Source organism: Mus pahari, chromosome 6 (assembly GCF_900095145.1).
Source record: "Mus pahari chromosome 6, PAHARI_EIJ_v1.1, whole genome shotgun sequence".
Taxonomy (NCBI): Eukaryota; Metazoa; Chordata; class Mammalia; order Rodentia; family Muridae; genus Mus; species Mus pahari.
In genome coordinates, this window is record NC_034595.1 from 7145531 (window position 1) to 7170746 (window position 25216).

At 42.0% G+C, this 25216-nt stretch overlaps 1 protein-coding gene across 1 annotated transcript in view; it reads right to left on the reverse strand.

Moving 5' to 3' along the window:
- Positions 1 to 3676: 3676 nt before the first annotated feature.
- Positions 3677 to 25216, reverse strand: part of Abca1 (ATP binding cassette subfamily A member 1) — a 119985-nt gene continuing 98445 nt past the window's right edge. The window contains exons 35-50 of the mRNA XM_021201044.2: positions 24214 to 24288; positions 23579 to 23748; positions 22212 to 22389; positions 19102 to 19217; positions 18847 to 18991; positions 17069 to 17192; positions 15602 to 15731; positions 15256 to 15376; positions 14477 to 14539; positions 13691 to 13797; positions 11323 to 11464; positions 10858 to 10992; positions 9710 to 9813; positions 9096 to 9188; positions 8181 to 8424; positions 3677 to 6983 (exon numbers count right to left, since the gene is read on the reverse strand). Coding sequence (XP_021056703.1) covers positions 6843 to 6983; positions 8181 to 8424; positions 9096 to 9188; positions 9710 to 9813; positions 10858 to 10992; positions 11323 to 11464; positions 13691 to 13797; positions 14477 to 14539; positions 15256 to 15376; positions 15602 to 15731; positions 17069 to 17192; positions 18847 to 18991; positions 19102 to 19217; positions 22212 to 22389; positions 23579 to 23748; positions 24214 to 24288 — 2088 coding nt within the window. The 3' untranslated portion in view covers positions 3677 to 6842. The remainder of the gene's footprint in view (positions 6984 to 8180; positions 8425 to 9095; positions 9189 to 9709; positions 9814 to 10857; positions 10993 to 11322; positions 11465 to 13690; positions 13798 to 14476; positions 14540 to 15255; positions 15377 to 15601; positions 15732 to 17068; positions 17193 to 18846; positions 18992 to 19101; positions 19218 to 22211; positions 22390 to 23578; positions 23749 to 24213; positions 24289 to 25216) is intronic.

Genomic DNA, 25216 nt, shown 5'->3' on the forward strand with positions numbered 1-25216 from the left:
GTGTTCAAACATGTATGTGGGTAACAGTTCACTACATTCAAATGTTAATAGTAAGTTGTTTATAACTCCTGGATCTCTTTGTATTTCTCTGTGTTGCTGTGTGACCTCTCCATCTTGCACATGCTAGCACCATGATGCCATCTTCCACGAGGCTTAGACGACACCACCTGCTCTTCAATTTTCAACCTCCAAAGTTGAAAAGTTGTGAGCTAAATCAATCTCTCTCCCTCTCCCTCTCTCCTCCTCCTCTCTCCACACTATTTGACAACAGAAAATAGATGAATACAACCATTTTTTGCATTAAAAAAAAGCACATCATTGCTCCATACTTCATCTTGTCCTCTATTATCAATGACTTATTGAAGGTTCCCTGTTACCTTCTTTGCAAAGGATCTATGAGAGACAAAGTGAAGGACACAGGATCCATTCTCACTTTGAGTACAATCAAGAACAACCACTGCCTATTAGCTCTGAGATGACTTTCTAGACTACAAAAACACAGCAATTGTATTTCTAGAAAGAGAAACAGATATATGACCAATTGAGTCTAATTTGTCCTCCACTAAATAACTTCCAAAGGATAAGAAACTTGGTGCTTGCAGACTCACAGCCTGGACTTTGTTCCCAGCATCAACTCCTAATCCACTGAGCAAAGCCTAGGCACTTAACTACTGTGGAAATTGAAGTTGTAGTACTTTCAGTCATTAAAGGAGCATGAACCTGCAACATATTGAAAGAAGCCAAAGACTCATTAGAGAGACTTTCTTCATAAACTCTTGGAAAGGTCTCTCTCAACTCATCTTCATAAAAAGAAGCAAGTTGCTCCAGGAAAACAGGGTTTGATTTCTTTTTTCTTTTCTTTTTTTTTTGTTTTTTTTGTTTGTTTGTTTGTTTGTTTTTTGAGGCAGGGTTTCTCTGTATAGCCCTGGCTGTCCTGAAACTCACTTTGTAGACCAGGCTGGCCTCGAACTCAGAAATCTGTCTGCCTCTGCCTCCCAAGTGCTGGGATTAAAGATGTGCACCGCCATGCCCGGCCTGGGGTTTGATTTCTTTAGTTTCAACTAATTGGCCTAAGTTCCTGAGGTAAGGGGAGGTAAGGGAAGAAGTGAGACCAAGTATGGTACGGGAGTTTGGTGGGGGAAAAAAAAAGGCTTCTAATAGTATACATGGCTAAAGGATTAAAAACAGTCAGAAAGGAAAGGGAGAATCCCAACTGTAGTCTATAGGCAAGAAGGATCCAGACGAAAGCATTGCAGTCCAGCTCTATTTGTCTGTTGCCTTCGGAGCACAGTGGCCTGGAGAGTCAATGACATTCCTCCTCCTTACCTCTCATTTGTCCTCGTCTGTCCACTGACTGTAAGAGCCTCTCCAAGAATCACCCACCGTCTTCTGAAGTGCAATGGTCATTCACACAGTGACCCTGCTTACTGTGGCAGTTCTCAGACCTAAGTAGCATTTTGTCCCCCAGGAGCACATTCGCGTGTACGACACATTTGCTCCTCTTCTTCTTCCTGCTGCCCGTTCCCTCCCAGTTTCCTTTGGTAACCTCTAAATCTCAGGCTAAAACTTTCATTCTCTTCAGGTAAGTAAGCTCATCCAATCCCATGACTTAAAAAACACAACAAACTGTGTTGGGGTGTGTGTGTGTGTGTGTACATGTGGAGTGTGTGTGTATTGTGCTATTAATGTGACCATTTTTACTTTCTATCATGGCCCCTGAGCTCTCGACTGAATACCAACTGCCACATGATTCAACATAGGCATCTCTATCTAGTTCACAAACTAGAAGCCATTTTTCATTTTCTTTCCCTGGACCCCTACCTACAGCCTGTGAGTAAGTGCTACTGGCTCTGAATTAGATACTGACTGACATCCTTCCTCCCGTCCTCTTCACTGTCCTCTGACCCTCTTCTACTGCCCTTTCTCCCCATCAAAGACCACATTCTCTGAAACAGGGCTTAGATCACCCCATGCCCGCCATGCCCGCCATGCCCGCCATGCCCGCCATGCCTGTTACTCTGTGGAAAACCTCCAGGTTCCTCATGATCCTAACAATGAAAGAGAAATACTCAGTGAGGCATCAAGATCCTGATTCCATCCCCCACTCCCCACCCCGGAGACATTGGATTCTTCTTCCTCCCCGGCAGACAAGATTTTTCCCAATTGTGTTTTTTATACCCCATGTTTAAGATGTGTTCTCAAAGCCCACCATCCACTGCTGCCCCTGCTCATTTTGTTCAGATCTGAGGTAAGTGTCTCTCCTCAGACAGGCTGTTTCTGACTCCTCCCCACTGTTAACCCATCACCCAACGGGTTTCCTGTTCTTCGAAGCACTTGCTATGCCAGGAGTGTTTGTCCACTGTCACTTGCCCTTCACCAATGCATCATTAAAGATAAATTTGACTTCATTCAATATGACATCCCCAGAATCGGGATGGATGGCCGGCATACAAAGCTCAGTAAATATTTGCCAAATTAATACATAACAATGCTTAGCACATTTACCAAGGACAAGTTTAACTGACACCTAACTTCAAAGGGAGAACCACTTGTTGTTTAATTAGCTTTGTATCTTGAGGCAAATTTCTCTGAGGTATCATTTATTCAACGTGTAAAATGTCTTGATTCCCTGCATAGGGTAGGTTACCAGTATCTGGCAAGTTAAAAATAGTTGCTAATTTTCTCCTGTGTTTTTTGAAACTTAATACATGGCAATAGTATTATCCATATGGCCCAGAGTGGGTTTCTAATCTGGAGCTTTAGAGAGGACTTTCAAGATTTGTGGGTAACTTGTATTTTCACCTGGGTTAACTAACCTTTCATGATACATTTTTTTTTTTTACTCTCAATTATGAATTTTCATAGGCATGGTAGCATTATTTCATTAAAGTCTTATAAGACTCTAGAAGAAACAGTTGTGTAGCAGATAGGCTTCTAGGCCTACTCAAAAGCCAAGAACCTGCATACAAAGTTGTGCCCTGGATAAGGCCCACTTACTGCACGTTGTCCCAGCCATTCTGAAGCAGTCACTGTAGACCCAGGACCAATGGGGGCTTTCCGAGTTACAAGGTTCAGTATGTATCTTTTTCTCCGAGGCTGCTTCTGCTTCTTAATAAGCCGTGATAAACACATCCTCACTGTCTCAACAGAGCCCTGCTTGTGTGTACACTACTTAGCATAGCACCGAAGTCTGGAAGCAGAGAGAGGTGGAAACGAACCCCAGTACCTCCCCTATCATTTCTTTTTCCAAATTTCTACTCCTTGGGCCCAGTGACCATTGCCATTGCCCCCAGCGATGCATATGATGCTGTGTCCTTGTAGCTTTGGTTGAGTAAGCACCCAGTCACCTTTCCATAGCCTCCACAAAGCTAGCTCTGTCCTCATTAAGGAAGCCCACTTACACTAGCTCCTTCAGTTTAATGATCAGCAACCATGACTCCATCTAGAAAGCTTCTGACCCTTCATTTATAGTGGCTATTCAGTGTCAAGGGACTCTGAAAGGACACAACAGTCTTCATTCATGTTGAAGCAGCATCCTGAGTTTGCCCTTCAGAACATTTAAACTTTCCCTGACACTTACACCAGCCATTAGAGCAGCTTCCTCTCTAGGCTTTATAACACTTAAACAGCAGGTGGTGCTACGGGTGCACAAAAGTAAATTTGTGTAGACCAGCAGGACTGTCACAGCTTTATTTTGTGACTCATAACATAGAAACAGGCTTTTAAAAAACACATCATATAAAGTTATTCACAATACAATTTTTTTCAGATTTTTTTTTCTTTTAATGAAAACGATTTAACTTAGAAATCTGCTCTGAAACTTTTGTCTAGTTTTGCAAATCTCAGATATTCCAGTGCAAAAATAGATCCATTACAGACAGCATAAAGTGCTTGGAATGAGGGCCAATGATAAAGAAAAAGCACAAGACCAGCTTCATCCTAGGGACAAGGGAAAAGAACATACCGAATCCTCAGGGAAACATAAATGTTCTACAAAAAGGGATGCAACAGTTTTGAATCAGAACAGTATTACTGTGGCATTACACTATTACCAGCAAATAGTAATGAGAGTACAAATTAGTATTTCAGTATCAAAGTGGTTTCCCATTACACAACACATGGCTCTTTGGAACAATTTGACCTGATATATACAACCATGAGAAGACAACAGACAATCCCTTTAAGTCAACGCCTACTATACAGAGAGCAGATGATGTATAGAATATTTAATAGTCATGAGGCATATGCTTGCAGTACAGACACCTAAATACAGTAGTTTGAGGTTTGTTTGTTTCATAATGAATTGTGCTAGGTATGTCTAGCGAGAGGACACACTTTCTTTTGTCTTTCTCATATTCACAGTTAGTAAGTTTTCCACTTTTTTTTTTTTTTAAGTAAACCAGAGGTGTTTGCACTTGAGAATTTCTCAACTCACATAGCACATCTCCATAGGGAATCGTCTAAGAAATTTTTATTTGAAGATAGGATTGATTTTTAACTCTCTAAAATAATTACATTTAAACAGGAAAATTGAAGATTGCTATTCGGATAGTGTAAAAGGTAACGATGTCTACAGATTGTCTCTAGCTTCAGAAAAGATTTTGGATCTACACTGTATTAATTTTGTTTTCAAAAATGGTACCTTACTTTTGTTGTTGTTTCTTTTTAATGTGGCCTCAAAAATCAGAGTAATTAAAACAAGGATTTTTCTCAGGGCTATAGTATACTGAAAAGTCAGCACATGATGATAATGGACTGAGAAAGTCAACAAAAGTTTGTTTTTGAAAAATAAAGACATGCTTCTTTGAATTCTGTATCTTTGATACCTAAAATGCAGTGGTATGCCAATAACTACTGGAAACACACTTTCCTTGTCATTTTCCAAGCCTATATTGACATTAGTATCAAAATTGTCATTTTTCCTTTCAAGCAATGAGTTATGTAACATTATATAAATGTAATTTGAAATAGATCTGAAATCTTATTCTTCCAAATTTTTATAAGAAGTTAAATAGCAATAGCAAAGGCTCACTTGAACTTTGCCTAATACAGGAATTTACTCATATTTTTGTTTTGTATGAAGACGGATGACATTGAGCATTGGTGAAATAACATTTTTTTCACATTGCTTGCAGATGAAAACAAACTAAGCTTGGGTTAGAAAAGTCTGAAAAATGTTCCATGTGGCATAGTTTGTTGATTGTTTTTCATGGCTGGTTAATGACTGAAAAGATGGACCGTTCGAGATCCTCAGAGGTTTACATGGGTGTCTCACAGCCTGCAAAACCCATTGTTTGCCCATATTGTGAGGGTCCCAAAGGTCAAACGCATCAATTATATCCGAGAGACTTCAAGCTAGCTGTTTTCCCTGGAAAGAACTGATTATTTAGTGACCCTTCTTGGCTTCTGTATTGATACTATCAAGTAGGCAAGGGTGTGGCCATATTCTTTCAGTGGATTTAACAAAATAACCTGTATTTGTACATCAGTCAGCTGAATAAATGGCACAGAAAATCTGCTAGCTCTCCCTCACTCCTATCCATGCATCTACATAGTAATTATGTTTCAAAAATACTCAATCTGCAACCTGAAATGAATAGTGTTCTACAGGATCTTAAAATACAGCCTGAGATGTTGACTACCACATTGCTTTCTGGTCACTGCGCTAGTCAGACATTCTATCTGCAAATTTACCAAGGAAAATAAAGGCATGAGGCAGTATGGGCACATTCCTCCATGTGACTGACATCACACGTACGGTTCTAAGCTTCCAGAAGCATTGATAAAACTTAAAATTCCAAATAATACTAACAATACAAACATTTTTGTCAAAATGAAATGCCACCCTCTCATTTTCTAGGTTAATTCAAACAGTTAGAAAAAAAACTACATTTCTGATAAATAATGAAGGATCTCAAGATGTAGTGTACCCATCTTGTGTTAGCAGACAGTCAACCCAAACAAACCCAGACCTGCCACATGTAAATGGACCGGATCTTCCATGCCACACCCTGAACTGAGCCACGTGCAGCCCCAGCGGTTTGACTGCTGATCTTTGCTGCTTAAGATCTAATGTGTTTGAAAAAGTCTCAGAAAGATGCTCTGATGACCAGTGACAGGGGCATGGGCAGCACTGAACAAGAGAACCAAGTACCTGGGTTAAAGAGATGCACATTTTGCACAAGACAGCCACAACAGCAGCTCATCAAAGAGAGAAGGAAAATGGGGATTTAGTCACATGTGGCACCGTTGTTGTCACCTGATATTTAATGATGTCGACCGGCAGCAGGGCGGTTTTCACAAAAGTGTTTGTGACACACTCAGTGCTTCAGACTTTCTGAGCAACTTGGCACTAGTAACTCTGGCACACTCATTGCCAGCAATGGATGTGTCACCGGGAAACCAGTTTTGTGGTTCAGCATGATTTAATGGCTTAATGGACGAGGATGTGTGTGCCTTTGACTTTGATTATCACTGGCCGTGACTGTTTGATGGATTGTTGTTGCAATCCTAGTGAGAATACACAGGAACAGGAAAGTATGAATCCAAACCCAGAGTCGGCTTGGTTCCACACCAGAGTTTCACATCTGTATAAGGTAATGAACTAACTTCAAGTCATTTTCACTAGAGAGCCATACAAGACATAGGCTACAAAGGCACTGCCCCTGTAATGGAATTGTGTTCTCGTTGCATTGAAGTGCATTGCATTGAATAGTGTCAGTACAGTATCCAGTTTGTTCTTCTCCACAGAAACGCAGGACGCTTTCTTCTGGAACACTTGACAGTACAAAGGGAGACCTCGCTCTTCCTTCCTTTCATTCACCCTGTCTGCAAGGGATTCTTCATACGTAACTTTCTTTCACTTTTTCGTCCTGCAAGAAGGATGTGAGCACGGCCACATCTACAACTGTCTGGTTTTTGTGTAGTGACAGGTCCTTTAAGTGGTCATCATCACTTTGGTCCTTGGCAAAATTCACAAATACCTGGCAAAGGGAAGACAGATGGTCATGAAGGCCTCTGCACTGGCTCTTTTGTTGTTGCAACTGCATTTTTATTTATGATTGCATTTTTCCTTGTGTTGAGATTAGGAGATCAGTTAGGAGAACACAGAATTGAGTAAGTCCTTGAAGTAGAAAACCCCATGTGAAAGGGAGAATTCTCGAGAGGCACAGAAAGCATTGAAATCCTTTTCTACATTACCCACATCACTAACTACACAAACCACCCACTTATCAGTCATCCACTTTCCACTTTGGCATTTCTAGGATTAATTAAGAGGAAATGAAAAATCACTTGCTGGATACCTACTAACTGCCAAGCTCTGTCTGGTATATTGTTAGGGACTGGTTCTAATGCTTTGTCTTAATTTCGTTCCCACAATCACACAGGAATATATATGTCTAGTCGCTGAGGGTCCCTGTCCCCAGTTAGTTTTTAATTGGTCAATAAAGTTACTAACAGCCAATGGCTGGTCAGGGAGACAGAGGTGGGACTTTTAGATTTCCCGGACGAGGGACTAAGGGAAGAAGGAGGATCAGAATCGCCATGACCATGACAGGGAAGCAGAGAGGTCAGACCTAAGAGCTGCAGGACAGAAATTATCCAGCCATGGAAGAGTCAGGGAAGCATCCCCAGGGGCCACTCCCTCAATTGTGTCTGGGGCAGTAGAGATAAAATATAGATTTTAAAAGGTGATAACTCTGGAATAACAGAGGGGAAGGTGGGTTAGCCAAATGAAGTTAGGGAGAAGCCCAGTCTTGCGCTGTGAGGGCATATTAAAATTAACTCAGGTGTTTGTGTCTTTTATTTCGAGGATCCAGAGAACTCTCGTGGGTGGCAAGAAGTGTGATCACCAGCTAGGACCTCAGAGTGGTTTCACAGATTACCGCTACAGTATATCTTGTTATTTAGAAGAGCTAAGGCTCCTGGCAAAATGCCTGACTCATGACAGGCAATCAATGGTAGTTATTGTGACGACTGCTGCAACCGTCACAATGACTATATATAGTAGAAAGCATCAACCTTTTGCATGACCTCATAGAAATCTGTATAATGTAGGCAGTAATAGCAGGAAAGGAATCAAAGCACAGACAGGCTGAACGTCTCACAAGCTGATGGTGGGGAGAAAGGAGCAGGCATCCTAAGCCTGTAGCTAAATGTGCTTTGGACTGAAAGCTTACTTGGTCAAGTGTTGTCTGAGAGACAGAGTAATCTTCTATGTGGAGTCGCTTTTTGCTCTGGGAGAGGATGCTGAATATCCTGGCTAGAGATGACAAGGAGGATGGAAGCTGGTACTGAAGCATGTTTCGATGTTTCTCTTTTAGGACACTTCCTGGAAATGCAAGTCCAAAGAACTCCTGGACAGGCTTCAGGTCAGGGTTGGAGCCCGCTATTCGTACAACTATCGTATAACCATCTCCAAACCTGAAAGCAAAAAACCAAATACACACAAATAGGGCATTCGTAGAAAACTACTCAAGAGGATACTCAACTCTGAAAACCCCAACTTGTACCAAGAAAAACAGCAGACCCACGGAGCAGTTTCTGAAAGAACCAGTTTTATCTACCAAATACCTAGTCATGTATGGTACCATGCTCACAGCCTTGCATGTGAGATTCCATTAAAACCTCAATGTGGACCTAGGAAGTCTGACACAGACAAACAGAAGCCTATGGAATTTAGACACCTGCCCATGTCCCTGAGTTAACTCCCAGTTATGGCAGGGTAAGGATATAAACCTCTTTGAGTTACCTACACAGTGTGTCCTCGTTATCCTAGCATCACAAGTGAATTATTAAATTTCACTTATATAACTAAATTCCGAATAGTCTCAGAAACTGACTCTCAGAGATGCTGAGTAACCTGCCTACAAATCGCACAGCCAGTACAGGGCAAAGTCGGAACTGGATACAGCCCATTCAGGCTTTAAAGCCTGTGTTCTTTTTCCTATACTCTTCTGCTTTCATTTTAAGCTATCATGCATACACTCACCAAAAACAAAAACAAAAACAAAAACAAAACAAAACAAAACAAAACAAAACAAAAAACCCAATGACTTCAGTATGTGCCATCCCAAAGAAATGGTCCCTCTTACCTGTTTTTCAGATGTTGGACACTGCCAAGGCATCTGAACCTTCCGTTGACCATTATGGCCATCCTTGTACAAAGAGCTTCACATTCTTCCATACTGTGGGGAAACAGAATGAGGTTTTTCTTTCAGACAGATGCTCCTATAAGCATCAGAGCATCACTATAAAACCTGGCCTTTCAATGAAACAGATGCCTATTATCCTAGGACATCCCTTGCCATGATACAGAAGTAATAGATCTTTCTGTCATGTGCCATACAGTTGTGAAAAGGTAAAAATAATCCAAATGTTTACAGGAAGAACAGTTGCATAAATTAGGGCAGATCTTCACAAACGACAATGCAGCTGCAAGACATAATGGCACACCTCAATTACATGACTTGAAATTTTGTTTTCAGTACCTATGTTATAATTAAATTTTTGTTTGTAAAATACTTAAGGGCTTATAACTTTGCATAAGAAAAACTCTGGAGTATATACAGGCAAATGATAATAGTTATCTCTAGATGGAATAATTTCAGGTGATAGCTGTTTCAGTCTTTGTCTTTGTTTTTTTAATTTTTATAAAATGACCAGATATAATAGCACCCTATAGAAGCCAAGACTGTACAGTACAGACCTATGAGATGTAAGGACTACAGATCTCCCTTCCTTGACAATGCTTAGGGCACAATTCCACAAGAATCTCCGGGCTTTAGGGTCCATGCCTGTGGTTGGTTCATCCTATAATTAGAATAAAACAAGTTTATTTGCTGGAAAAAAATATCAAGGACAATTTTTTTTAAAGATTCATTTATCTATTTTATATATGTGAGTACATTGTAGAAGAGGGCATCAGATCCCATTATAGATGGTTGTGAGCCACCAAGTGATTTCTGGGAATTGAACTCAGGATCTCCAGTAGAGCAGTCAGTGCTCTTAACCACTGAGCCATCTCTCCAGCCCAAGACAATTTTTTTTCAATGCTAAAGATAATGCTAGATTTCCCAGAATGGGGATGGGGCGAGACATGTGGATTTCTGTGAGCTCAAGGTCAGCCTAGTCCACACAGGAAGTTTTAGGCCACCCAGGGCTACATAGCGAAACCCTATAGCAAAACATCAACAACAAAACAAAAACCCTACAACTTTTCGTCCAAAATTATTTTTGAAGTCAGAACAGTGTTTGGGTGAAACGGATACTCATATTTTTCTCCTTGTTCTATTTCATTTGCTAATCGTAGAGAAATTTCATATCCACATGGTCAATAAAAGTTAAAGCTTCAACCCAAGGCTTCTTCCCTTACTCCCAGTGTTCTCTACAAAATGAGGATCAAGGACCACTGCCTAGTCTGGTCTGCTTTTTATTCATCTGTATGGGAACAACTATGATGCAGTGGCTACTGTGGCCATCTGTGGCTACTATGGTCATCTAGAAGCCATGTCCTCACTTCTACCTTTGGAGGATGAAGAATATTCCGGAGAATATTCAAATTGCAAATTCAGCTTTAGCCATATTTGTAGGGATTATCTAAGGCAAGGAAACAAGATGCATGGAGCTTGTCTACTCGGGAGCCTGTGAAGGTACACCCGAGCCACCCAGTGTGCTCTGAGGGAGAAGCTTCGCCTTGCTTCTCCAAGCCTGCTCCAGAGCCACCGGCAGATCGACTTGCTATCACCATGCCAAGTATGCAAAGGCCTATATGTGACTTCAGATAAGCCATGCTGTCTACTCAAGACATTAGAACAACTTCCACCCTCCACTCACTCACACCCCTCTCACACTCACCAGAAACACCACAGGAGGCCCGCCAATCAAAGCCATGGCTGTGGAGAGCTTTCGTTTGTTACCACCACTGTAGTTACTGGCATATTTTTCTCCATACTTTACCAGGCCCAGTTTGCGAATGGCCCATTCACCAACCTAGAGAGATTAAAAGCGTTTTGATTTTTGTCTGGCTGAGTACTGTCACCACGATTTCTTATACACAATGTAGGAAAGTTCTTTCATTGAATTGGACTCAATGGTCTCAGTCACCTCTGAGGACTCACAGGAGGGAGGAGGGACTTAAGTAGTGGGACCTGCAATCTCCACCCCCACGCCCTAGCTTTTGCATGCCTCCCCTCCCTTGGAGTCAGTGCAGAGACCACAGTGTGAGCCAAGAGATAGTCTCAGGTTGATGTCATATATGAAGAAGGTATTCGATATAAAGGTGTCAAAAGAGACAGTCTGCTTTTCTGGTTCCTACAATACCTTGCCAACTTCCTTTTCTGGGACTCCCCTCAAGAGGGCAAAGAACTCCACATGCTCTCTTCCAGTCAGCAGCTCTGTGATGGCATCGAACTGAGGGCAGTAGCCCATGTTCTGATGGACTTCATGGATATTTGATAAGATGCTGTAAAGAGAGACAGAACCAGTCAGGTTTTACGTGTTTAGAAATATTCTGAGGAGACAATCTGACTTGACAGTTCTTAAAAATATATGCTTATATAGAACAAATATATACCTGCTTCTGTTCAGAGGAACAACTTTTCTGTCCCTAGGATGTCAACGCTTTCTATCAGTAAGGGTCCTGTCTCAGCCCTGCCTAGGTCTTGTTGACTCACGACTTCAACTAGCATGCTTGGTCCTGCATCAAAATGAGTCTATACAACTGCAATACGGGCTTTGCCAACAGACTCAGTCATACCAATCTAGAACTTCAACATTAAGTCTCCACTGCAAATCTGACTCTGTGTGCTGGTCATATGCAACAAGTGTCTCTATACTCTAGACTTAAGACCATATAGTACCACATAAGTCCCGGAAACGCGGGCCATGAGCTCTTGCTGCCTTCTGCTCCCCATTCACTGATTTGGCCATGACATTCATGTTCTAAACATTCTAATCCTATTGAATATATGATGCAGACTGCTACTTATTTCTCTATTTATTTAATTATAGACCTTCTAATATGTTAACAGGAAAAAATACACATATAAATAATTTTACTTACACCTGTAGGGGCAACCTCAGGTTCTAAAAAGCCTGTCAAGCTAATAGTTGCTATTATCTGAAAATTGTGACATTTGCATTCCAGTCTGATGGATGCCTTTCAGTCACTTCCAGATAGCCATGAACTTGACATATAGGCACAGTCCTTTCTGCTTATTTAGTATTCTTGGGTTAGCCTTCTCTAGACTTAAAACTAAGGTACACATGGACATTGTGCCTGGCTCTCTCTCACAGCCACACTGCCCAAGTCAGTTATATAATCAGTGGCTGAGGTAAGCCTTAGAATGGACCGGGTATTGTCTCTCTGCATGTTCCAGGAGCTTCGTACTAGAAAGACTAGGGAGTCATCACTGTTCCCAGAATTTCTATTCTTTTAAGGCTCCTGTAGATTGCTACTGAAAAATAAGTCAGTGAGAGACAGGAGAAGATGGATGAGTTCATTATGCTCCTGACTCTACAATAACATTGACTATCTCTAGCCAGTGTTTCTCAACTGTGAGCAATCTCCCACTACTGGGTTGTGAAATAAATTTAGTAGAGACAGGGTTTTTCTGTATATCCCTGGCAGTCCTGGAACTCTGTAGACCAGGCTGGCCTCGAACTCAGAAATTCGCCTACCTCTGCCTCCAAAGTGCTGGGATTAAAGGCGTGGGCCACCACTGCCTGGCTTACAACCAGCTGTTTTTAAATGGCATGATGCACACTAGTGTATGAACTATTAGAGTAAACTACAAGTAGTAACAGTAGGTGGTGCCATTTTAATCCATTAGATGTATGTGTACCTCTGGGTCTATGTATACGAACTACACTGAAATGTAAAATGTATTTTCTATATGATCATGAGCAGAAAAGTTCAAAAGGTACAATTTATATCTTTCTTCATATAGAAAGCCAGGAGAAGCCCCACATCTTTAGAGTACTCAAGGAAAACACTAATTAGCAGGCCTCTGATACACAGCTTTATCCACAGAGGTTAGTAAACGGCTTAATGGTGGCTTTATCAACTGGCACGCACTTTAGAGAGGGCACTTTAACAGGTGTATGCCCTTTTACCATGTAGGTAATTTTCTGAGGAAGTAACAGAAATTATCTACAAGGACATATTTAAGCAGTGAATAGAGAAACTAATTCATGCCCAAAACTTATAATGAATTGATCAAATAAACATATTTACTTGGTAGAGTTTCTAGATTTTAGAATATGTAACCCACTGTAAAATCTTCATTATAAACCTATTTATAATACAAACTCAAAATCTATATAGAGCTGTGCTCTGTTACAACACATTTGAGTGCATAACAGATCAGAGCCAAGGGAACAGCTCTAGAAGTTGGCTGTGATCATGTAATTAAATGAATTTACTAAAAATCACAGATTTATTCTCTCAGATCAAGGAAATTATATGTATGTAAATTATAGATAAACAATAGGGAAACTGAAAGAAAATGTAAAAATAAGGCTTATTTCTAGGTAGTGAACTTGGACATGAATTTAAGAGGTTATGAACTCAAGAAATTTCAATGTTTTTACAAACTATAGTAATAAGATAGTCAGAAAATAACTGCATATTTCTTAAATCTGGAGAAAGAAAATCTCGGCAGCAAACACAGGCTGCTTCTTTGCCCACCTGTTTTTGTTAAGGAAAGCATCCCCTCTGGTCACAGGGCTATCTCCAGTCAGCATCTTGAAAGTTGTTGACTTCCCAGCTCCGTTAACTCCCAGGAGTCCAAAGCACTGAAAAGCAAGACCGGGTGAGCAGGAGGGACAAACTCCTAACTCTCCGTCTGAATGGCCTGGTGAGACAGACCCCTGGGCTGGGATGTGCTTCACCGTCCATCCCAGAGCTTCCCGCTTAAGGACCAATGAGTTCAATATACAGATATCACAAGTGCATGTCTGCCTGCCTCTGTGTGTATGTGCGCACATATGAGAGAGAGGGGAGGGGGAAGGAGAGAAGGAGAGAGGAGAGGGTTTATGTATGGGTCATGTGGTTTGTGGGTCTTTTTATAAAGACTGAGTCACCAAGCTGAGAGCAAGGCCAATCTGTAAAGAGCAGTAACGAGGCCAGCTGTTCAGAGCTCACACCTACCATCTACCCTAAGAACATACAAGAAGTCCAAAAAATACATGAAAGCAGAAAATCTACTTTTTACCCCACTTTTTATCCCTCAATGGATTCCCCCAAGGCGTAATCTAGATGTGAATGTTTTCTGACACTGTCTGAGAGTGTCCAAACCTGTTCTGTTCTGACACAAAAGGTTCCCATTCTCCCCATGACTGGTTGCTTCTCACAGACAAAAAACCAGAAGCCTTGAAAAGCCATTTTCCATAGTTACAGGGCACTGTTGTTGGATTGGTAGCTAGGGTCTGAATGAATAAGAGACAAAATGCAATAGGAGTGCAGTGTTTTTACCTCTCCGGGGGGAATACCGATGCAGATCCTGTCGACTGCAGGCTTCCGCTTCCGCCTATAGATCTGCAACCAAGAAAACACAGAAATCATGCACCTTGGAGGCTCCGGGCTCTCCCAGCCAACTGTGGAGGAAGGGGCTCTAAGAGCCACACCTCCCACAGAACAGAACTCATCGGATGGCTGCGCCACACATGGATGTGCCACGAACTTTTTTCTGTCTCCGCAATGAGTAGCCTTTCCCTGACTCCAAAACTTTTTATTCCTAACATGAGTCTTTTTTTCCTTAAAAGACAGTGATATATTTTAAAATTAAATTATGTAGGTTGAAATCTATAATAAAATGCTTCAATCACTATAAACTAAAATTTGAGGGTCATGGTATTCGGAAAGGGTTGAAACAGATTGTGTCTCTGAGCAACGGAGGAAGAGTTGATTTTTGAGCCATGAAATTCAAAATCAACTATTTGTTCTCTGCACCTTGTCTCAACATACAATGTTAGAGTGTTTTAATAACTAACATAAATGCAAATATGTTCAATAAATAAATCTAAAGTGTAGGAATTATATTACAGAATTATTCTAAGTAGGATTTTGTTTTTTAATTTAGAAGTCTCCGTGTGTATTTTAAGTAAAATTGACAGAGCTTAGTGTACAGGTACATTTGGGGAAGCACTGGGGTTTGTTTTGTTGTCATGAATTAAGCAACTCAGCGGAAAGTTAGAGAGGAGATAAATTCAGAAAGCAGAAGAGAAGCTGTGGGATCCACGGTCGCCACCCACCTTGGTCAGTTCCTTGATCTCTAGGATGTCATTCTGTCCTCCGCCATCCAGGATCCTCTGTCTCTCCCGCCTCACATCCTCGTCCTCATCATTCAAAGGAGGAAGCTTCGCCTTTACAGGTCTTGGGAGAAATATTGTTTAAGAAAAATCAACCTTTTCAGCTATTTTCCAAGGCAAAATTCAAGTTTCTAAAGCACTTTTAGGAAGCCCACGTGCCATCATTCCTAGGGAGGACAGAGCATGTTCATGGCTGGAAAATCCATTTAACTGGATGCAGCGCACCCAGGACTCCTGAGTCCCCTTTGCACCCATCAAGTTCCTGGAACAGTTCTGAGATAAAGCTCACCTGGGCCTGATGAAAAATCTGTACTGGATCAGAACAGTGATGAGGAAGAACACCACCCCTTCCACGGCCATGGCAAAAAGGTTCCGTCCTACCAAGTCCCAAGAGAGTGGAGAGACGAAGCGGTTCTCCCCTGTGAGATACAATGCAGGTCAGAGGGGAGGCATCAGAAATCATGGCCCAACTTCCTGTTTCCGAGATGAGATTCCCTTTGCGTGTACACAGAACAGCGCTATGCACAGAGCAGGCACTTGAGCTGTGCGTGGCCTTGTTGTTTGTATGCTTTTTCATTTAAATTAGTTAATATTATGCTTAACCTTCAAGGCTAGCTTAATGCAAAATTTAGGGTTTTTTTCACACTTGAAATATTAAAGGACTCACTTTATATTTAAAAAGGAAGGAACGGAGGGAGGGAAGGAAGGAGGGGGGAGGGAGGGAGGGAAAGGAAGGAAAGAAAGAAAGGAAGGAAGGATTTCCTCATTTTGGGGGTCAATTTCACACAATTTTTCTAGAAACATGACTCATGACAAGAAGAAAAAGAAATAACATAGGTGTCTACTTTTGAGCTTTCATTTGGCGAAGTATAATACAACTTGGTATCAGGTCAGAATTTCAGAGTCAATTAGCTTTAGATCTGTAAGTTCATTAGGATTGATAAGATTTCCTTTTTAATGAGACATGCCCCCACCCAAACCCAGACAAATCAAGTCTAGGTTGGCCAATAGTCCTGGATAATTTGGGGGTCAGATTTTGTTTAGTTTTAAAAGTTTTAAAAGTAACAGGTATTAGAAAACGCATTCAAAAGTTGTCTATTTCTACAGCATCTAATGTAACCTGGTGACTTAAGTTAGATGGTTTTAGGATAATATCCCTTAATTCTTCATGTCTCCTCTGTATCACTAAACTGAAAATGTCCCTTTTCTATGTTTGTTAAGTAGCATGGCCCTTCTAACTCAATTAATCAGCAAATGGATAATAGTCACATATGGATAGAGATATTTTAACCATTATAAAAGTGAAAAAAAACTTTAATAAATTATCTCTTTAGAGGAGACACAAAACACAATATATGAGCATACCTGCAGGCCCAGGTTTTCTCAGTAGAATCAAAGGGTATGCCTTTCTTTTTGAATTTCTGGCCTTATCTCCTTGCCAAAGCTGTGGCTTGATTTTTCCAGTGATTTGACAAGCTCACCCAGTGGCATTAGGAATTTATCTCAAACAAATGCCAGCATTTTCCCGTTTCCAATCTCCCCTGCCCCCGCCCATTTATCTCAGTGCTATCAGAGGCACGGATACACACCTATATGGTGGGACTCATGACAGACAGAGCAGCTATGTTGGTATTGGCCCATGACAGTTGGAAGGACAGACAGCCTGCACCCAGTCCCCCTTCTAAAGCAGCAATCAGAGCGCTGATGCCCACAAAACTGTCCCACCCCTGCTGAAGCTTCCCACTGCCTTACTCACCAAACCTCTCCAGGGCATCGGCCATCGCCTGGTTCTTCACCATGTCGATGAGTCCTCGCCCCAGGCAGAAGTGTGGGAAGATAAGAAACACAGACTTCAGGATGTCATTGATGTCATTGAACTTCTGAAGATGAGAAGGAGAGGGAGAGGGGAGACATACATCACTTATAGTCTAAGCTAAAATTTTATCAAAGTCTAAAATATGGACATGAAGAAAAACATCTGACTTTCTGGACCTTTGGATGCAGATACCAAGGAAAAGCAGCAGGATTTTCTTCAGGAACTCTGAAGTGATAGCGTTTGACAGTCAACAAACCTCTAAGCATGATAACTTTAATTAGACAAAAATCCACAACGAAAATGTGGATTAGCATTTTAAAGCAACTCACTCCTATCTAGGTGAATATATGAGTTTCAGAATGCTGTTGGAATTTCAAAACCATCCTTTTTTTTTTTTTTTTTTTTTTTTNGTTTTTCGAGACAGGGTTTCTCTGTGTAGCTCTGGCTGTCCTGGAACTCACTCTGTAGACCAGGCTGGCCTCGAACTCAGAAATCCGCCTGCCTCTGCCTCCCGAGTGCTGGGATTAAAGGCAAAACCATCTTCTTAATTACATAAGAATGTATTATGACCCCATAAGACAAGGTTGGTTAAATATCAAGCCCCTGGAGCTAGAGATATGACTCAGTGGTAACAGAAGACCAGGGTTTGGTCCCCAGCATCCACAGGATGGCTCACAAGTGGCTATAAATGCCTTCGTGTGGCCCCCGTGTACACTACAGGCACATGGTGTGCAGACATACATGCAGGCAAAGCACCAATACACATAAAATAAAAATAGAATAAAGTCTAGCAAAGTTGTTACTTGCTGGTTGTGTTGGGCCAGAGCATGGAGGGTGCTTATGTTGTACTGAAGGAAGAACTGAGGGCTCTGACGGTCCAGAGGAAAGAAAGCTTGTATCTTACTGGGCAGATGAGGAAAGCTTCACATTAGACTTAAATCTTAAAGGGTATGGAGACACTCTCAGGCCCCTTGATAACAGAAGGGCGTTTCAAGACAGAGCTACAGGGGTGTGGTGGTTTAAGGGAAAACTCAGCTGAAATTTCCAAGCATTGGGAGGGGATGTGGTAGTGTATAGCCAACAAGGCACTATATATGTGCTGAGCAAGGGCCACCGAGAGTCTCCTTTATGAGATTTGAAACTGGGATGATTCAGACGAATAATACAATCAACAGCAACACAAATGGATGGGTCCAGAGAGGTATGAGAAACTGCAGAGATGTCACCAAGTAAACAGAGATGGCAAGAGGACCTATAGGTTCTAGTGGGAAAGACAGTGTTCTCTAAATGACTTAAATGGAGTCATCCACTAGACTGTGAGAATTGGAGAACAGAGTTCCAAGAGACAATCAAAGCATGGATCTGAGAGATAAAAATGAAAACCTGCAACGATGGAAAAGGCCTGAAGATCGAACAGCATCGCCCAGAAGTGCTGCCCACATAGGAAAGCAAAGCCAAAAGAGAACTCAGTCTTTGCCAAACCAACACTGAAGGAGAAAGAAGTGTGAAAAAAAAATAAAGGAAACAGAACGACTTGACCAGAGAAATACAAGGCGCAGAAGGACGGAAAGACAGTTATATGTATGGACACAGCTTGCAGAAGCAGAGAGGCCAGTGGTGTCGATGTTACAGGCAAGTGGAGTAAGGTTGGGGATAACCGCCATCCTCTTGCACCCGGAGTGCAAGCCAATGGGACATGCTCTGCCCATGACACTTACATTGTTTGTAAAGAGCTCCAGTACGAAAGTGGCCACACTGCCATTGATGCCGATGAAGAGGTTCACACTGGTGAGAACCACATAGGCAGTGCTGGGGATCTTGAACACAAAGGACGCTGGGTACATGAGAGGTGTGATTGACCACCTGGTGAGACACAAACGTAAGCATCCACTGGCATCTTCTGCCCTCCCTCTAGCACTGGGTACCAGATGCCTTGTCCCCTGGGGGAGAGCTCCACTCAAGAGTTGCCTTACCCATACAGCAAGAGCAGAAGGGCTAGAACGGGCAGGTTGGTGGAGGACACATAGGACTTCTGCTGGAAGCAGATGAAGATGATAATGACCAGTGTAGCAGGGACCACATAATTGCACTAAAAGAGAAAATAAAAGTTGGCCCCTAAGTCAAATATACAACACACCCCAAGTCTTCACCGCCATCCGACAAGAAAGGACAGATATATATGTTGGAGAATAACTTTGAATTAATGAAGCCACATAAACAATTAATCAAAATTCCGGACAATACAGTTTGACAAGCATTTTACCCTTGGCTGATTTTATAAACTGCATGCCCTTTCTGTCTTTCCCGGAGCTCAGCCAAGGTGTCACGCTCAGTAAACTTACTGAAGGATGGATTCTCAGGCAGAGTCATTTCAATTTCACAGGAGGCAAATGACTTTCCATTATTCTACACAGAGATGATTGCATCTGTTTCATCATTAATGCTATATTATAGTCTGCCCGCATTCAATCCCACATGTAATCTACTTGTGAGATAAGCACTCATAACATGAATGTCAAAATTGTTTCATCACACCGGGAATAATTTTACAGTCTGTCCTGACAGTGCTTCAAGCATTAAAATGAAGAAATAAAGACTTGACCCAGGGACAATTATGAAAATTCATAGCCGGCAGGAGAGGTGGAGGGGGGCAGCATATGCATGGAATGGAGGTGATAGTGGATTGGCAGACTGTAAAAGAATTGTAGTTTCAGAAGGTCTCGGTCCCACCCTGCTTAATGTGTTTATTGACGACTCCAATAGACACACGCTTGGAGAAGATTGCAGGCTCTTAGGCAGGGAGGGTCAGAAAATTCATAGAGAGTCCAAGTGATGTCCCTGGGGTCAAGGACTCGCTCTTCCATCTCTGAATGACCTCTGCCTGGCACAGCCAGGCACCATCAGACACGCAGTAAGCACTCGGGATTTTAAATGAATGAACTGCTACATCAAGATGAAAGAAAGCAAAGAAATGCTGACAAGATCCAGTTTTAACTGCAGTTTTTAAAAAATGATTAGGTTCAAACAAGTTGATTATGAACACAGAATGAACAAGACCCTGATTAATAGTTCAAAAGAAATAGGTTTCAGTTTCATTACCAAGTAGAAAAAAGGCAGGGCAACTTTGGATAAAGATTAGCTTTCTTTAGACTCGGAACCATTCAGACCCTGGCCTGAACTCAGAGTTAATTCAGGGCTTTGCTTTTGGAAAGGAATATTGATAGATGGAGCGATCAGATCAGGAGACTGGCAGGTCTTAGAGGCCTGTCTTGGTTAGCATAAGCAATTTTATTATCTCCGTTATCTTCATGCATATCTGTACAGTGTCTTAGAGAACCTCAGTGCTCTCAGATACCATCTCATCTTTGAGAGAAGTTTGTTTACTGAGAGTTGCCATTAAATGTCTGGGGAAATGTTTATTGGGCAAAGAGTTAGATCTGCTTCAGGTAGCTCTGAATTAATGAAGGTCATAAGGGCATGTAGTTCAAGCTCATTTGCCAATAATTGGAACTTCATGGTTCTATGAAGTCATTCATATTGATCCAAACGAAAACAAGGCAGTATAGTTGATACAAAACAGATAAACGACAATGGACAGACAAGATGCTAACAAGATGCTGGAGTTTTCAGTGGCAAATGGCTTTCTTAGTAAGGCAAAAAACAAAACAAAACAAAACAAAAACAGAACAACAACAAACAAACAAAAACCACCCTGACTCTAAGTTAAAACACATCAGAGAAGTCAGAGGTTCCGGCTTGGGTTTTTATGAAGTCTAATTGTAGTCTAATTTTTAAAGGGAATTCTGGCTAGATTTATGTCAACTTGACACAAGCTAGAGTAATCTGAGAGGAGGGAACTTAAATTGAGAAAATGCAGCCATAAGTTCTGGATGTACAGCATTTTTTTAATTAGTGATTAATAGGGGAGGGTCCAGCCCAAGTTTGGTGGCACCAACCCTAGGTTGGTAGTCTTGGGCTCTATAAGAAAGAAGGCTCAGCAAGCCATGGTGCTGGTCCAACATGGCCTTGATGGGAACAGAATGACATGGTTCCTGCCCCTAGCACAAGGCCAGTGGACCAGGTCCCACCAGCTAGCTTATCCTTTGTGCTTAACAGAGGTAGGCAAATCTCTGAATCCAGTGTTAAAAGGACATGTGTGGTTGCTGTCTCTTAAGAATCAAAGGGCTGGGTCACTGATTCATAGGATAATCAAAAGGGAACCTGGAGCAAATGACTAGATTGATATATAAAAATAAAAGACTGGGCTTATGATCTGCAAGAGATGCATTGTCCAGAGAACTTTTAGAATGGTAAGAAAGGACTGTCTCAGCAGAGAATAGCAAGAAACAGCTGTCGAGAGAGAGTGTGTGTGTTCTCTGAAGATTGATCTCCAGGGAAAGCAGATCAGAGAGAAGGCAGAGGCTGTCTCCAGCAGAGCTGGGACCTACAATTTGTCTTAGAGTCCTTTGCTTTTGCCACTCCTAGACGACACTCCTTTCTCAGAACCCCTCTCCAAGCCAAGGCTAGTCCTTGGTACCACTAGGAGCAAGCCAGTCAGCCGCATGCCTCCACGGCTTCTGCAGTAGCTCCCCCGTTCAGGTTCTAGCCCTGTTTGACTTCCTGTCCTGACTGCCTTTGACAGTGAACTGTGATGTAGAGGGTAAGGTAAATAATTGGTAATAACTGTACTCACGGTGGTCATATGGCGCCATGACGTGCATTTACTTTTTTTTTTTTTTTTTGGTTTTTCGAGACAGGGTTTCTCTATATAGCCCTGGCTGTCCTGGAACTCACTCTGTAGACCAGGCTGGCCTCGAACTCAGAAATCCGCCTGCCTCTGCCTCCAGAGTGCTGGGATTAAAGGCGTGCACCACCACACCCGGCTTGTGCATTTACTTTTTAAGGCTAACATTATGTTTGGTGTCATGGGGGCATTCAGCAGGCTCTCCTTTCTCCTATCTTACACTGGTTTACTCTAAGTGGGATACTTCCTGGGGTTAGGGGCAGGCTGTTTTTCCTTAGCCCCATGCCTTCACAGGCCCCATTGAGATTCGCACAGAGATAGAAGGTCCAGTGTCCTCACCATATCCCAGACAAAATTGGACAGCCAGTAGATGACGGGCTTCACGCCGCTGATAAACTGAAGGTGCTTGGCTTTGCTCACACGCTCCTGGATCAGGAACACAACAAAGCTGGCTGGGACAAAGGACATCGCAAAGATGACACAGATAGACACGAGGACGTCGACAGAGGTGGTCATCCTAGAAGGGAGGAGACAGTAAAGATCAGAGGAATCTGTGATGCAGCTGGGGACATGGTAAATAATTAGCTAGACATACGGACAACCAAGGCACAGCCAGAACAAAACCACAGTCACCAAATATTTTATCTCAGGGGTCCATCTAATTATTTTCAAGTAACATTAAAACAACAACAACTCAAAACTAAAACTGATTTGGATAATATTAACATGGGTCCACTCCCATAATGAAACTACAGAACAAAGTATGGGCATGGCCTAATAGTAGTCATTTGTCTCCAGTTTCTGATCTTAGTGAGTTGTAAACTCCTATATACAAAGAAGGTGTGGCTTGGGAACTATTTCAAACGAGGAAGAAATCTAATCTGGAAGCTAGTCATACAAGTTAATCATATGACTATACTGTAAGTAAGTGGAAAGCAACAGGACATATATATCAATCTAAGACATAAAAATAAATTACACACACACACACACACACACACACACACACATATTACATATCAGTCTAACACCATCTAATATGTACAAAAAGCCCATTATACAATGTCTTGTAAAGATCCTGATGATCAACATTAATATTCTACAGTAGTTATATAGTAAAGTGCCATTCCCCACATATCCAAGAGGGGATCTAATATGCTGATTATCAACTCTGTGCTGGGTGCTGGCTGGAGAAATGTATACAAATCACCTCATCTAATATTACATACCTAGAAAGCTTAGGCACCAAATTGAAATCCAGATTCTTTCATTCCGAGACTACTGACCTTAAAATTTACAGACATGTACGGGAACATACACATGCATGTGTGTGTGTGTGCCACACATGCATACACATGTTTCAAGAAAGAAACTATTAAATGCATGTTTCACTGAGTTTAAAAAGCTCATTTTCAAGCAAATGAAATATTAATGGTAATTTAATTACTCTTGGATTTCACTAACGATTTTAATTCCCTACATGTGAGTTTATCAATGTGATGATTTTCACATATCTGGTCTTCCTTCTTCAAGTCAAGAAAGATTGCCAGTCAGTGCATAAACCAATCATTTTCTGCCCAGAATCTGGATCAACTCAGGCTCATACAACGTAATTATCTCTAACTGCTACAACCAGTTTTTCGGTCTTTTCTCATGGTGCTCGGTCACCCTAAGGTCTTCACACCCATCTCTTTAGACACACTTACAGAGCCACCTCTGAGAGCTGCTGTTTAGTGAGGTTCAAGGGATGGTTGAAAGCAGTGATCCCATACTGGCTTGGGTTCTCTCCCTTCTGTAGGTTGGCCCGGAGAATGGCATTGTTGATGACATTCAGGAACGAACTGATAGCATGCCAGCCCTTGTTATTGAACCACACCTGAAGTAAAAGAGAACAAACTCAAGGTGGTGCTGCCAAACCGTCCTTCCAGAAGTGACTGAATATACACAAAACGTGCATGGAAACTTCAGAAAGGAATCCCGCTTACTGACACACCAAACAAAAGCATTATAGATGCAGGATCCATCGACCACTGGTGGAGGGACTAGGTGAAGACCTTTACACTTTTAACTAGTTACCCACATCCAGTTAGAGGCAGCCATGGTTGCCGCCTTCCTGCTGCACAGGAAATGGACACTTAAACAGGTCAGGTAGCTTAAGGCAAAGACCACAGCAGTTCACAAATTAAGTCTGGTGGCAAAACAAATTCTCTTAATCACGAACTATGCTGTATCATGTCACTGGTAAGAATAACAGTGTGCCCTAGCTACTTGCCCATGAGATTTCAAGGAACACAGGATTATTGTTTAGCAAGAAGCTGGCAGAACCCAGACAGGGGTGTACCTTGACATTGTTTTTGGTATCCAGTCCTGCCATGAACCTTCCTAGGCTGCTGAGGAAGCGATCTGCAGAGCTGTCCTGTAAACAACAGAATCCTGCCTCAGGTGTCTGTTCCCACAGACAAGGGGTGACAGCAAGCAATGAGACAGCCCTATGTCAACCAAGACAACTTCCTCTTCATTCACTGAAATTAAATCTAAAGCCATTGCATATATGGCTCCCGAGCACCAAGTCACTAGAATCTACTGTACTAATGTTGCCGTGATGTCTCAAGTCATGGAAAAAAAAATCACACACACACACACACACACACACACACACACACACACATACACACACACAAATACATAACCTAAATCCCCGAGATTTTGGAGCTAGAGATGGATCAGAGGTGAAGAGGACAGCCTGCTCTTCCAGAGGACCAAGGTTCGATTCCCAGCACCCACATGGGGGCTCACAAGCATCTGTGACTCTAGTCTCAAGGGAACAAATGTACGCTTCTGGCCTTTGTGGGCACCAGGCACACATGTGGTATAAAGACATGCATGCAGGAAAGCCACCTATACACATAAGTGAAAATAAATAAAATTTCCAAGGTTCTTCAGAGTCTCCTGGCATCCCCCGAAGAACTAAAACCCACAGGACATGCAGATGCATCCCGCGGCTTAAGCACTCTAGACCCAGCACTACTGTGCAAAACACCTGGCCATTTCAACTTGGGCAACCTGAGATAGGAAGAAATAAATGTGGGCTTAGCCGCTCTTAAAGCCCAGCCAACCAACATGGAAAGTGAATGAACTCATTTTTCCAATTTCCTGTCTAGTCAATGGCTGTTTTAGGAAACTGTTTGAAATTCAATTTATTTTACCCACTGGCTAACTTAGCAGCTTGGCTGTTGTAAGAGCTTTTAATCTCCGAGTTAATTTTTGACTTATACTTTCAGAAACGAACGTGTGTGTGTGTGTGTGTGTGTGTGTGTGTGTGTGTGTGTGTGCGTGTGTGTGTG